The sequence below is a fragment of the Sapajus apella genome, unplaced genomic scaffold (genome assembly GCF_009761245.1).
Source record: "Sapajus apella isolate SASKATOON/1434 unplaced genomic scaffold, GSC_monkey_1.0 scaffold83, whole genome shotgun sequence".
NCBI lineage: Eukaryota > Metazoa > Chordata > Mammalia > Primates > Cebidae > Sapajus > Sapajus apella.
Genome location: NW_022437023.1, coordinates 4,605,148 through 4,618,883, shown reverse-complemented (window position 1 = coordinate 4,618,883; position 13,736 = coordinate 4,605,148). Strand labels below are relative to the sequence as shown.

Below are 13,736 nucleotides of genomic sequence, written 5' to 3'. Positions count from 1 at the left end.
TGTATACATTTTTTTTTCTTTTTCTTTCTTTCTTTTTTTTTTGAGGTGCAGTCTCGCTCCGTTGGCCAGGCTGGAATGCAATGGCACAATCTCAGCTCCATCTCCCAGGTTCAAGCAATTTCCTGCCTCAGCCTCCCCAGTAGCTGGGTCTACAGGGTCACACCACCACGCCTGGCTAATATTTGTATTTTTGGTAGAGACAGGGTCTTACCATGTTGGCCAGGCTGTTCTCGAACTCCTGACTTCAGGTGATCTGCCTACCTCAGCCTCCCAAAGTGCTAGGATTACAGACGTGAGCCACCAAGCCAGGTCTTTTTTTTTTTTTTTTTTGAGCCAGAATCTCACTCTGTCACCCAGGCTGGAGTGCAGTAGTGTAATTTCGGCTCACTGCAACCTCCATCCCCTGGGTTCAAGCAATTCTCCTGCCTCAGCCTTCCGAGTAGCTGGGATTACAGGTGCCCATCACCATACCTGGCTAATTTTTTTGTACTTTTAGTAGAGGCGGGGTTTCACCATGTTGGCCAGGCTGGTCTCGAACTCCTGACCTCAGGTGATCTGCTGGCCTCGGCCTCCCAAAGTGCTTTGATTACAGGCGTGAGCCACATCACCCAGATTTTTTTTTTTTTTTCTAGAAATAGGGTCTTGTTCTGTCACCTAGGCTGGAGTGCTGGAATGCAGTAGTACGATCATAACTCACTGTAACCTCAAACTCCTGGGCTCACATAATCCTCCTGCCTCCCAAGTAGCTAGCACACCATGCCTGACTAATTTTTTATTTATTTATTTATTTATTTATTTATTTATTTATTTATTTATTTATTTTGAGTCAGAGTTTCACTCTTGTTGCCCAGGCTGGAGTGCAATGGTGCAATCTTGGCTCACCGCAATCTCCGCCTCCCAGATTCAAGCAATTCTCCTGCCTCAGCCTACCGAGTAGCTGGGATTACAGGTGCGTGCCACCACACCCAGCTATTTATTTATTTTTTATAGAGATGGGAGTCTTGCTAGGTTGCCCAAGCTGGTCTGGAATTCCTGGCCTCAGGCAATCCTACCACCTCAGCCTCCCAAAGTGCTGGGATTATAGGCATGAGCTATTATGATCAGCCAAGTATTATATAATTTTTACATATCACAACATATTGTTCTTCATTTGATTGATTTTCAACTATTTAAAAATGTAAAATCTAGCCTTAGCTTGCAAGCTGTACAGAAACAATACAGGGACCAGTTCAGACAGCAGGCCATAGTTTGCTGATTCCTGGTTTAGTGGGGGAAAAACATTGATCGCCCCCAGATTTATCTTCTCTATCTGCATGTTTGGTGCCTCACTTTACAGGTAAATAGGCTAAGGCTCCATCCTTCAAAATCCAGGTGAAATGCCACCTCCTCTTTGAAGTCTTCCCAGATCACCTCAGCCAAGGGCAGTAGTAACTCTATCTGCTGCCTTCTACATGATAAGCACAAATATATTCACTTTTAAAAGCTTATCATAGGCTGGGCATGATATTCCATGCCTGTAATCCCAGCACTTTGTGAGGCCAAAGAGGGAAGATCACTTGAGGTCAGGAATTCATGATTAGCCTGAGCAACATAGTGAGACCATGTCTCAATTTAAAGAAAAAGTTAAAGGCTGAACACAGTGGCTCACGCCTGTAATCCCAACACTTTGGGAGGCCGAGGTAGACAGATCACCTGAGGTCAGGAGTTTGAGACCAGCCTGGCCAAGAAGATGAAACCCGTCTCTTCTAAAAATAAAAAAATTAGGCAGACGTGGTGGTGCATCTCTGTAATCCCCACTACTTTGAAGGCTGGGCAGGGGAATCGCTTGAACCTGGGAGGCAGAGGTTGCCCTAAGCCAAATTCACGCCTTTGCACTCCAGGATACAGAGCAAGAATCTGTCTCAAAAAAAAAAAAAAAAAGAAAGAAAGAAAAATGGGCCAGGTGTGGTGGCTCATGCCTGTAATCCCAGCACTTTAGGAGGCCAAGGTGGGTGGATCACTTGAGCTCAGGAGTTCAAGAAAAGGCCGGCAAACATGGTGAAACCCTGTCTCTACTAAAAATACAAAAATTAGCTGGGCGTGATGGCATGTGCCTTTAATCCCAGTTACTTGGGAGGCTGAGGCAGGAGAATCGCTTGAACCAAGGAAGTAGAGGTTGCAGTGAGCTGAGATTACGCCACTGCACTTTAGCCTGGGTGACAGAATAAGACCTTGTCTCAAAAAAAATAAATAAATTTTTAAAAAGAAAGGACAAAGAAAAAAATTCTAAAAATAAAGTTTATCATAAATTATTTAAGACAACCCAAAAGTCAAAAAGAATAATACAAACACCTTACTCCTTACCATCTAGCTTATGAAATAAAACATTGCCGTAACAGTTGAAGGTCTCTTTCCCCAAATCACACCTCCCTTACTTCTACCCAAAGGTAATGACCACTTCCCTAACCTTGGGAGTTTATCATCACACTGTACTTTATTTTTCTTTTGAGATGGGGTCTCGCTCTTTCTCCCAAGTTAGAATGCTGTGGTGCCATCTTGGCTCACTGCAGCATCCATCTCCCGGACTCAATCTATCCTCCCACCCCAGCCTCCCAAGTAGCTGGGATTACAGGCCTGTGCCACCACGCCTGGCTGGCTTGTATTTTTTTGTAGAGATGGGGTTTTGTCACGTTGGCCAGGTTAGTCTCAAACTCCTGGTGATCTCTCCTTGGCTTCCCAAAGTGCTGGGATTATGGGTGTGAACCACCACACCCTGCCCCACCCTGTACTTCTTTGTACTTTTACTACATATGCATGGATCCAGAAGCAGGAGATAGTATTTTGTTCCCATATGTCAGTATATCCATTATTTAATCCAGTCTCCTAATAATCCAATCCAGGAGTATCTCTGTTTAGAGATTAGTTTTAGAGAGTGTAATAACTTGCCGGGCGTGGTAGCGCATGCCTGTAATCCCAGCTACTCGGGAGGCTGAGGTGGGAGGATCGCTTGAGCCCAGGAGTTCTGGGCTGTAGTGCGCTATGCTGATCAGGTGTCCGCACTAAGTTCAGCATCAATATGGTGACCTCCCGGGAGCGGGGGACCACCAGGTTGCCTAAGGAGGGGTGAACCGGCCCGGGTCGGAAACGGAGCAGGTCAAAACTCCCGTGCTGATCAGTAGTGGGATCGCGCCTGTGAATAGCCACTGCACTCCAGCCTGGGCAACATAGCGAGACCCCGTCTCTTAAAAAAAAAAAAGAGAGAGTGTAATAACTTGCCCAAGGCATCTAGATAAGTAATAGTGGTAGAATTTAAGCTCAAGACAGATTCCCAAGTCTTTTTTTAATAGATTGGGTTTCGGTTTAGATCGAGTTTCACTCATGTTTCCCAAGCTGGAGTGCAATGGCGCGATCTCGGCTCACCGCAACCTCCGCCTCCTGGGTTCAGGCAATTCTCCTGCCTCAGCCTCCTGAGTAGCTGGGATTACAGGCACGCGCCACCATGCCCAGCTAATTTTTTTGTATTTTTAGTAGAGACGGGGTTTCACCATGTTGACCAGGATGGTCTCAATCTCTTGACCTCGTGATCCACCCGCCTCGGCCTCCCAAAGTGCTGGGATTACAGGCTTGAGCCACCGCGCCCGGCCTCAGATTCCCAAGTCTTAACCATTGCTCTCTATATTCCTCTGGCTGTGACATTAATCCCCCACAGACTTACTAGTTATCTGGTTCCCTTTCCACACTTGATGTCAAACTGCCCCTGAGAAGAGACTAAATATGACTTTTCATCCTCCCCTAAAACTCTTAATATCTTGCACCCAATAGGAGCACAATCTGTCTTTATTCAGAGATGCTTGCTGCCATTTCCCCCAGGAGTCTCATTAGATGGGGAAACTGCCAGAAACTCACTTCGAGAAAGAGAAGCGTGGGGTCTTGCCTGATTTCGTTAATAGTTTGCAGCAACTTGTAATTATCCCAGTGTCAGCTTTACTGGAAAGGATGAAGCATGCAACCCTCAGGCTCTAAGATGTTGGTAGTGTGTGTATGTTGTGTGGGGGGATGGGAGGGATTAGAGAAAAGGGGAACCTCAGAAAATCAGCCCCACGGAACCAAGACACTCTTCCTTCCTCTTCATAGCCACATGGAGGCTGGACCTAGTCTTAGCCTAACGGTAGACACATACCAGAGCCCAACGCGAAGTGAGGGTATTATGGTCTACACCCTCCAGCAACCTGGAGGGTGCATGTGGGCCAGAGTCCAAAGGGTGGATGCACTGTGGCAGCAAGCATGATGACCCCCAGGGAGGGAGTACTATAACTGTGGATATTTATAAAGAAACAAGAAACCAACATTTACCAATACTTAATATATGAATTGACAATGGCACTCCAGTGTGCTTTCAAAATATCAGGATGTATTCAGGCCACACATACAAAGTGGATTCATGGGTCTTGCCATCCAGTTTAAACTAAACTCACACAAAATGGACAAAGGGCCTATTAAACAGATCCCTGCAAAGAAACCATGGACTAAAAATACTAATTATCCAAGAATAAGCAGTAAGAAAATGGCAGAGCTAACATTTCACCTACTCCCAATATTAGCCCTTTGTCAAACACATCAGAGGAGGAAAACTTAAGTCAAACACACATCTCTACCCATCCGTTATTATGTGTGTGTTTTAAGTGGGGTTAGCTGTTGCCCAGGCTGGAGTGAAATAGCGTGATCATAACTCACTGCAACCTGGAACTCTTGGGTTCAAGCGATCCTCCCACCTCAGCCTCCTGAATAGCTAGGACTACAGATGTATGCCACCACACTCAGCTAATTTTTACTTATTTTTTGTAGACAGGGTCTCATCTGGTCACAACTTTAATATCACCACACCAATCTATTTTTTTCCTATTACTGCATAACAAATTATACTATTGTTAAAGACTAGGCCAGGTGAGATGGCTCATGCCTATAATCCCAGCACTTTGGGAGGCTAACACAGGCGGATCACTTGAGGTCAGGGGTTCAACACCAGCCTGGCCAACATGGTGAAACCCCGTCTCTACCAAAAATACAGGCATGGTGGCAGGCGCCTGTAATCCCAGCTACTCAGGAGGCTGAGGCAGAAGAATCGCTTGAACCACCAAGGCAGAGATTGCAGTGAGCCGAGATTGCGCCACGGCACTCCAACGTGAGCAACAGAGCGGACTTTGTCTCAGAAAAAGAAAGAGAAAAACAAGACTAAACCTCACACTAAAGGTGAAGAGAAGCTGAATCAAGAGTCGAGAGTAATACAGGCAATAGGTTTTAAATACTTAATACATCCAAGGGGACATAATACATACCAAGGGGACATGTTCAAAATGTTTTACCGTCAGTGAGAGACAACTGATAAAACCTTCAATGGTTAGTTTGGTAATAGGTATGTATTTGGGGTTTTTTTTTTTGAGATGAAGTCTCACTCTCGTCCCCCAGGCTGGAGTACAACGGCACCATCTTGGCTCACTGCAACCTCTGCCTCCTGGGTTCAAGCCATTCTCCTGCCTCAGCCCCTGGAGGAGCTGGGATTACAGGCGCCTGCCGCCATGCCTGGCTAATTTTTGCAGTTTTAGTATAGACGGTGTTTCACAATGTTGGCCAGGTTGGTCTCTTAACTACTGACCTCAAGTGATCTGTCCACCTTGAAGTGCTGGGATTACAGGAGTGAGCCACCGCGCTTGGCCAGGTATGTATCTATTATCTCTAGATCAGCCCTGTCTAACAGAACTTTCTGCAATGATAGGTTTTATATGAGGTAGCCACTAACCATAAATGGCTACTGAACACTTGAAAATTGTCACAGGTATCCTATTTGCATAGCTTTAACATTTTAATCTGGAAAAGGTTATCTAATTAGGCCCTGCCTGCCAGATATTGCCCACATTGACCAAATCTTGACAATATTGGTCCTACCCCTTGACCAGACATTAGTTTCAGGAAGATGACTATCCCAGAACTACTAATGTTGAAGGAAGCCAGATTTAGGCTGAAAATTCCTTTCTCCTCCAATTCTTTGGCACTTACCAAATGCTCAATAAACACAGGTTAGCAATGCCTCTGCATAGACAACTAGAAGCCACAAGTTAAGACAAAAGGTTTTTATTCAAAAAATGCCAAGTATAAAAAAAAAAATAAGATCTCTTTTATTCCCCTGTACAGTATTTCACTCAGATAAAACCAGCAGGCTACATGCTGCTCACAACACAGCCCCAGAGGAGATCTGGAAGGCACACCATCCAGAACTGCTTTTCATATTTATCCTATATACACAGTCAGCAATGCCCCTCCCCACCACCCATGGAGCCCGGACCCACCTGCGTAAGTAGGCGAGGGGCCCCACAGAAGTCAGGGAGCTGCAGCACTGTCCCGCCTGAGTCCCGTCACCCCACGAACAGAGCAAGCGTTGCAGCCCTCCCCCAGAAGGTCCCCAAGTCAGAGGAGGAAAGGAGGAAAGAAAACTAGGGCAGCAGCTATGGAAGCTTGGAACAGGAAGGGAACCAAATAAATAAATAAATAAATACATAACATTGACCTCCAGGTTAGAATGCGCATCTTTCAAAACAAAACAAAAAAAGCAGATAAAATAACTTAAAGGCAGAATTTGTAAAAACTTAGAGCAACTACAATCTTCGTATACTACCATGCCAACTGTACACACATTTACAGCTTTTCTGTTGATTTGCATTGTTTGTGCATTGTTTGTGTGTGTGAGGTCTTGGCTTTGAAACAGTAAGTAAAAACCAAAAAGGAAGACCAGTTCACTCGGAGTTTTACTAAAGGAGGCAGAAAAAAGGGCAGGTGGCTCAGCATTTGGCCCTGTTGCCTCTTCCATGGCACCTTTCATATGAAGGAGGTGAGGGAGGACAGGAGAGAAAAAGAGGGAACCAAACCCAGGCAGATTTTTGGAGAAGCAGCAGGTAAAAGAGGCAAGTTCAAGTATTTCTCCCAGCACAGCCGGAGTCCCCACAGAAGGCACTCAGAAGAGTCGGAAGAGGTGACAGGGACTTAAAATGGTGCTAGTCCTATCCCATCCCAACCTGTTTCCCCGCTACCTGACCCATTGTGGCATTCAGCAGAACTTGTAATGAAGGAGAAACAGTTCCATGGCAGGGTTCTGACCTCCCCCCACCCCCCACCCCCGGGATATTCAGAGTCCAGCAATGCTGGACACCTATGAGAAGGAGAGCATCTACGGGAGGAGTTGAGGCCTAGGACCCCTGGAGAGTCTCCTTTACCCACTGTTGGGAGGCAGCCTCCAGGGGCTTGGGATCTGGAATGAGTTGTAAATGTTGTTCCTGTATCAAGCACTGTCCTGCTTGGTGAGAAGTGTCACTGGTACTCGGGAAGCTGGAGACAGAAGCTTCCCCTCCCTCAGGCATCTGACAGGGAGGGGAGGACCTGTCAGAAAGGCTGCTATTTGCTGGGCCCCGGTGACAGGCTGTGGAGGTGGATCTCAGCAGTTTCCTGGGGCAGGAGAACATCTTGCATCCATGGATGGTTCTGGATTTCTTCGAAGGTTGGCCTATCTGATGGTCTCAGGGCCAAGCACCATCTAATGAGATGCTGACACTCTGCAGAAAGGAGGACAGAGAGAGGTTATGAATGACTCAACTTGTTTTTATACTGCAAAGGTCTTCCCCATTTGCTTCCCAGAGGCCCCACCTCCCTGGGGTCCCAGGGAGGCCAACCACTTTCTAGAACACTGTGCCAGGTACCCTTCAATGGGAAGTTATTAACTGATATCTGGGTCCTCCAGTCTGCTTTCAGCTAAAAACTGACTCCCCTCTTAAACCTGTGGTTTTCAAAAACTTCAATAGCTGGGGCCTTTCCCCTGACACCCACTCACCAGAAAAATAGGAAGGATGATGACAAGAGATTTTGATGAGACACCACTGAGCAGGATGAGATGATTCAATTCACCTACCACCTCACAATGAGATGATTCAATTCACCTACCAACTCACAAACACGAACACTACCCACAGTGAGGTCACTGGTACCAAAATATTTGGAGCTACTGCCTTAAAGGAGATGCTAAAAGATACTCCCTGGCAAAAAAGCCAGGAGTTATCGGGTTTCTGCTGGTACCTTAAAAAACCTTTCTGGGGAAGCCAGATTGCCTTTTCTTCTTAATATGCTCACAAGTGCTCTTCCTCTGACTTCCCAAGGAAAGCTCAAGTGTAAACCATGTGACTTATGGGGCTGGCTCTCAACTGTAAATCACTGGCCTAGAATTCTAAGCCAAGAGTCATGGCATCTACTGGAGAGCTTTGCCCTCCAGAATTTCTTTTTTTTTTTTGAGACAGAGTTTAACTCTTGTTGCCCGGGCTGGAGTGCAATGGCACAATCTTCGCCTTCCGGGTTCAAGCAATTCTCCTGTCTCAGCCTCCCGAGTAGCTAGGACTACAGGCATGCACCACCATGCCTGGTTAATTTTGTATTTTTAGTAGGGATGAGGTTTCTCCATGTTGTTCAGCCTGGTCTCAAACTCCCGACCTCAGGTGATCTGCCTGTCTCAGCCTCCCAGAGGGCTGGGATTACAGGTGTGAGCCATTGCGCCCAGCCAAAGCACTACCGGAATTTCAAAACTGCCCCATGAGAACTGATAGCTACCCCGAAGCCAGGGGCTCCCATCAGTTACCTGAAGAGACCCTCTGCCTGAAGAAAACTTGGCCCTTGATGATCTCTTCGTCATGCTCAAAAGGAATATCTCCACACACCATATCATACAGCAGGATCCCCAGGGACCAGACCGCTGCCGACCTGCCATGGTAGCGATGGTAGCGGATCCACTCTGGAGGGCTATACACTCGGGTCCCTGTGAGCCAAGGGAACAGAAAACACACTTTCAGCAAAAATAAGCACAAAGCAACTGGGTGGTATATATACCTCTTTCTTTAAAAAAAAAAAAAAAAAAGTCCCTTCTCTCTGGGTGAATTCCATTTTTCCCTCTGGGCTAAGGAGAGTGGAGGTGCAGCTTAGGGCAACTCTCAGCCCAAAGCGTTACCCACCTCTCTACTGGCCTAAACCATAAACTGAAATTATTTACAAACGGCTCCAAGAAACAAACACGGCTGGCCACAAACCCAAAGCCTGAGGCTGTGTGGGGCAATACTGCCCGCAGAGGATGAAGGGATGCTTGTCTGCACAATCAACAAGAAAGGTATCCCACAGATTATCCTTAAACTGCATTCACCACTGCCCAGGAGCCCGGGTGAGATTCTCATGGCTGACAGAATCCAACCAAGGATGCTTGCACAACATCCTAAGTCAGGGTGCCCTTTGGGAGGCCTTCCTCCCCACCCGCTGCACGCAGGGGCAGACACCCACACCCTTTCCTCCCTAGACTGGAAAGGTAGACAGAGCTGCAGGCTTGGTTTTAGACCACGTGATTCCTGTTTACAAACTTTGGGTAGTAAAAAAAAAAAAAAAAAAGGAGGGGCCATGCCGCTGGTGCTCACCAGGGGGCAGCAAAGACTTGAAGGAAAAAACATGGGAGGACCCGGCCAGCCATTAACTGTTAAATACAAAAAATGCAGCCCAACCTAGCGTCCTCCAAGGGCAAATAAACATAAGCCACAAGCCCGAGTCACAAGTTTTGAAAGGCTGTCGTTTGTTAGGTTAAGCCGCTCAAATGATGACCCACCCTCCGCAGCTTTGATCTCAGGCTCTCCATTCCTTCTTTTCTGAAAGAACCCGCTCCAAGCCCCTCCCTAGGATAGGTTTTCATTCTCTCTGCGGAGACACCCAACTAATTTTCAAACCAGCGACAGATCTTATTTCACAACACTCATTCCTGATTCTCATCCCATAACACCGCCCCCCCCAAAAAACCCATCAGTACTGATAGTGAAAACTGTTCCTATTCCTTAACCTTCTCTAGATCAAAAAGGAGGAAAAAACTGCAGCTCTAAAACTACCATACAGAAAACTAACTCCCTTACAAAACAAAACAAAAATTACAAAACCGGCATCAATTTCCACCTCTCCCCCCGCCCCCATGCTTTTACTGGCGGGGAAACTGGGTCAGACTTTAGAAATCTGGGCTACCGCCGGTTGCCCACAACCTCTTTTTCATTGGGAAAGCTTGGAACTCACTGAATTCCACTTTAAGAATAAAATCACGCCAGAAACATTACAGGTTCAGCTGGCTGAAAATCCCCGGCTTTACTACGCTGGGAGGCTCTCCTGCGTCCCACCCCGGCTAGCATCCAGCCAGGCGCCCCAATGACCTTTACAAAAGGCTGGCGCGGGAGGCTGGCCGAGGCCTCCGGGCTGGGCCGGGCCGAGTCACCTGGGCAGCTCCCACCCCGGCCTGGCTCACCGTCGAAGTCGGTGTAGACGGTGTCCTTGAGCAGCGCCCCCGACCCGAAGTCGATGAGCTTGAGCTCGCCGCGATTGAGGTCGATGAGGATGTTTTCGTCCTTGATGTCGCGGTGGAGCACCCCGCAGTTGTGGCAGTGCCGCACGGCCTCCAGCACCTGCCAGAAGAAGCTGCGGGCCAGCTCCTCCTGCAGGGCCCCCCTTTCCGTGATAAAGTCGAAGAGGTCTTGCACCGGCTCGGGCCTCTCCAGGATCAGGACGAAACTGTCGGGCCTCTCGAACCAGTCCAGGAGCCTAATGACGCCGGAGAAGCCGGAGCTCACCTTCTTCAGCAGGACGACTTCCATGGGCACCCGGGTCCCATTGGGCTGCAAGGGCGAGGGGGCCGCGTTAAGACGAGAGTCGGGGGTGCCCCTCACCCCACCCACTCATCCTGGGGTTGCTTCTGCAGGGCACTCACCAGCTCTCCCCAGTCGGAGATCCGGTCCTTCTCCACGTGTTTGATGGCCACCTGGAAACCCCAGAGTCTTCGTCAGGTCCCCTCGCCCGAGCTAAAGCACGCCGGTGCGCCCCCCGCCCGGCGCACCCTCCCCACGGCGGGGCGCCCACTCACCGGCAAGTTGTCGGAGACTCGGGTGCCTGAGTAGACCGAGCCGAAGCCGCCGCTGCCCAGTAACGGGCCCACCTGGTACTGCGACTCCAGGGGCTCCTTTTCCTTGCCTAGGAAAGGGGGAGGCACGGGGACTCAGTGCCGGCCCGCGAGCCACCAGCTCCCCACCCAGGAGATCCCGCCGCCGCCCCGCATCCCCGGGTCGGTGGCGAGGGGGTGCTCTCACCGGGCGCCAGCTTGGTGGCGTGCAGGTCGTTGCAGGGCGCGGTGCGCAGGTGGGCAAGCGAGTTGATTTTGGACAAGAGCATCCCAATCTCCAGGATGTCCGCGCAGAGACGGTGCCCGGAGTAGCTGCAGCAGGAGCCGGAGCCGGGGCTGTGCCAATGGCTATGCCTGGCGCTGTGGCTGTGGCTGCGGGTGGCGTTGCGGCTGTGGCTGCGGCTGGCGCGGAAGGCCGAGGGCGAGTCGGAGGACAACTGAGGGCGCTGCCGGGACTGGCGGCGGGAGGGCGCGCCAGCGGGGTCCGGCAGAGCTGAGAGCGGCGGGGTGAGTGGCTCGTGGGGCTCGTGCGGCAGCGCCGCAGGGCCGGAGGTTCGTGGCTGCTGCTGCTGCTGCTGGTCCCGCCGCCGCCGCTGCCACCGACTCCTCTCGGGCCTCCTCCGCCACCACGGCCGCTGCAGCAGACGCCCGGCTCGCCCCGCAGCCAGGAGTAAAGGGGAGGAGCGCGCCGGCGGGGAGGGCGCGCGGGGAGGGCGCGGCGGGCGGGGACGGGGCGGGGCCTCTCCGGGAGGCCAAGGCGGGGAGCGCGGCAGCCGGGCCGGCCAAGGGAGGAGAGGGGGTGGGGAAGCGGCGGGACGGGGCGACTCCCCTCGGCCCCCGCCCCGCGCGCTCCGTGGCCGCGCCCCGGCCCCACCCCCGCTGGCGCGTTTCCAGCCAACCAGAGGACCGACTGATCTGCATAGCACGGCGCGCCCCGCCCCCGCCCCGCCCGTTCCGCGGTCAGAATGGTCTCTACGCCGCCACGACGTGGCGGGAAGGAAAAGGCGCCAAAATGGAGGGGGAGGGGCGCGGGGCGTGGGGGGAGGCGGGAGCTGGGTGTAGGGCCGCGACGGAGGAAGGATGGGGAGGGGCGTATCGATTCAAACCCAAACAATAACAAAGCCATCAAAGGCCGCCCGAGGCCGGCTCTGCGGCTCTCCCTTTCGCGGAGGTTTTTGGGTCAAGGGCTCGAGCCGTAGCATAACAAGTTGCGCGGAGAAGAGGGGCGTTGGTGTGTCAGGCGGGGAGGCCGGCGCGCCGGGTGTCAGGGACTGTGTGTGGGGATGCCGACGAGGGTGGTCTTTCTGTGTGACTCAGACCCGAGACCTCCAAGTCGGCTGGGGCGGGCTGACGTCGCGCTGCAGGCTGGGGGCGGATTCTGGGGGTTTGTGTATTGGGGGGCGCGTCGGGGGCGAGTGATCCACAGGACATGAGTCACGGAGGGAGTGGAAGAGTCACAGGCCTGGAACAGAACTGGAGTGGGGAGCCCCGCTTCTGCGGGAAAGGGAACGCAGCCCTCGGTCCTTCAGGCCGGCTAAAAGCTCAGAGGCGGGATTCCCATTTTAGAAATGCAAAAAAGGCAGCAGCGAATCCTGATTCCTGGGAAGAGATGTGTGTCAAAGGGCCGGGCAAAGAGGAAATCACGAAGCAAATGTTAGTGTTGAGATGCCAGATGCTGCCTCAGCCCCTTCTGTGAGGGCGGAAAATTCCTCATCTAAAACGGGGGTGGAAGGGTGCGCTTGATTTAATCAGTTTTCACGTTGTAGTCACCTTTTCATCAGCCTGTTATTACCAGGCAGGCAATACCAGCAATTACTGGCCAACCCCATCTCTTGTCTCAAAGGAAACCCCCCACCCTCTGCCTCCCTTGGAAATAACCCGGAACACTGACCAAGTCCACTTGCATCCTTTGTCCTTTTAAACTTCATGTAGAGTTGATAAGGACGTGTGAAATGAGTAAATTAAAATACTGTATAATCCATATTCGTCAGTGGCCTAAGTCATTGAAAGCTAACTACATTCCATTTTAATTTTTTCAAGTGCCTGCCATTTAAAGGAAAAATGAGGATCCCTGTAGTTCGTCATTAGTGAATTTAAATGTTTCCTTTAAAAGTTTTCTACAGTGCTCGCTTTATAAAAATGCCAAGATCCTCCACAACTTTTATGAATTTATCCTACAAAATATTACATATTTTCCTTTTGTTTGTGTATTGTGGCCGAGCTCATTCATTTTTTATGACTAGGAGAAAACCCAAGGGAACCAGAATTATTCCCTTTTTGCAGATAGGAAAATGAAACATAAGTAGGATGGCACAGGGTCATACAGCAGCTAAGGGGGGGATGAAATGACCCAAATTCAACTCCTGAGTATTCAAAGCTTTCTGCTTATCAGGGTCTAAAACTGTCCTTGGCACTGAACAAGACCTCATTAAACCTATGTGATTCCCACTTCCATCCCTCCTACACTCCCTTTCCTTTCTCAAACCCTCAAATTTAGTCAAACAAAACTATTCCCACTTGTTCCCACTCACCTAGCACTTTCCAGACCTTTTGCCTTTGCAGAGGCAATCAGCCTGTCCTGGGCGTGCCCTCTCTACCTCTCCACTTTTACTCAAAGCCTTTTCCACCCTTCAGGAAACAACTGTAGTTCTACCAGATTCATGAACAGACTCTGAGCATTGGCTCACTGGCTACTAATCTGACAATCAGGGTTTTTTTTTTTTTTTTAAATCCTTTTTGTTCATTTACTTTTCCA

General features: G+C 50.1%; 1 protein-coding gene across 1 annotated transcript; it reads right to left on the bottom strand.

The window, feature by feature from the left end:
* Positions 1-6,092: 6,092 nt before the first annotated feature.
* Positions 6,093-11,654, bottom strand: PIM1 (Pim-1 proto-oncogene, serine/threonine kinase). Its single transcript, XM_032253601.1, has 6 exons — positions 11,169-11,654; positions 10,946-11,052; positions 10,793-10,843; positions 10,334-10,700; positions 8,651-8,827; positions 6,093-7,580 (listed from the first exon to the last, which is right to left on the bottom strand). Exons 1-6 carry the CDS (start codon positions 11,248-11,250, stop codon positions 7,423-7,425), a joined length of 942 nt encoding a protein of 313 aa, XP_032109492.1. The 5' UTR covers positions 11,251-11,654; the 3' UTR covers positions 6,093-7,422.
* Between the last annotated feature and the right edge of the window lie 2,082 nt (positions 11,655-13,736).

What these genes read in the sequence shown, in the direction of transcription:
- PIM1 (XM_032253601.1), bottom strand. Translation starts at nt 11,250, where the DNA reads ATGCTCTTGTCCAAAATCAACTCGCTTGCCCACCTGCGCACCGCGCCC. An exon ending in CGCCACCAAGCTGGCGCCCG is followed by an intron (nt 11,053 to 11,168) that starts GTGAGAGCACCC and finishes CCCCTTTCCTAG; the next exon opens with GCAAGGAAAAGGAGCCCCTG. An exon ending in TCTCCGACTGGGGAGAGCTG is followed by an intron (nt 10,701 to 10,792) that starts GTGAGTGCCCTG and finishes TCGCCCTTGCAG; the next exon opens with CCCAATGGGACCCGGGTGCC.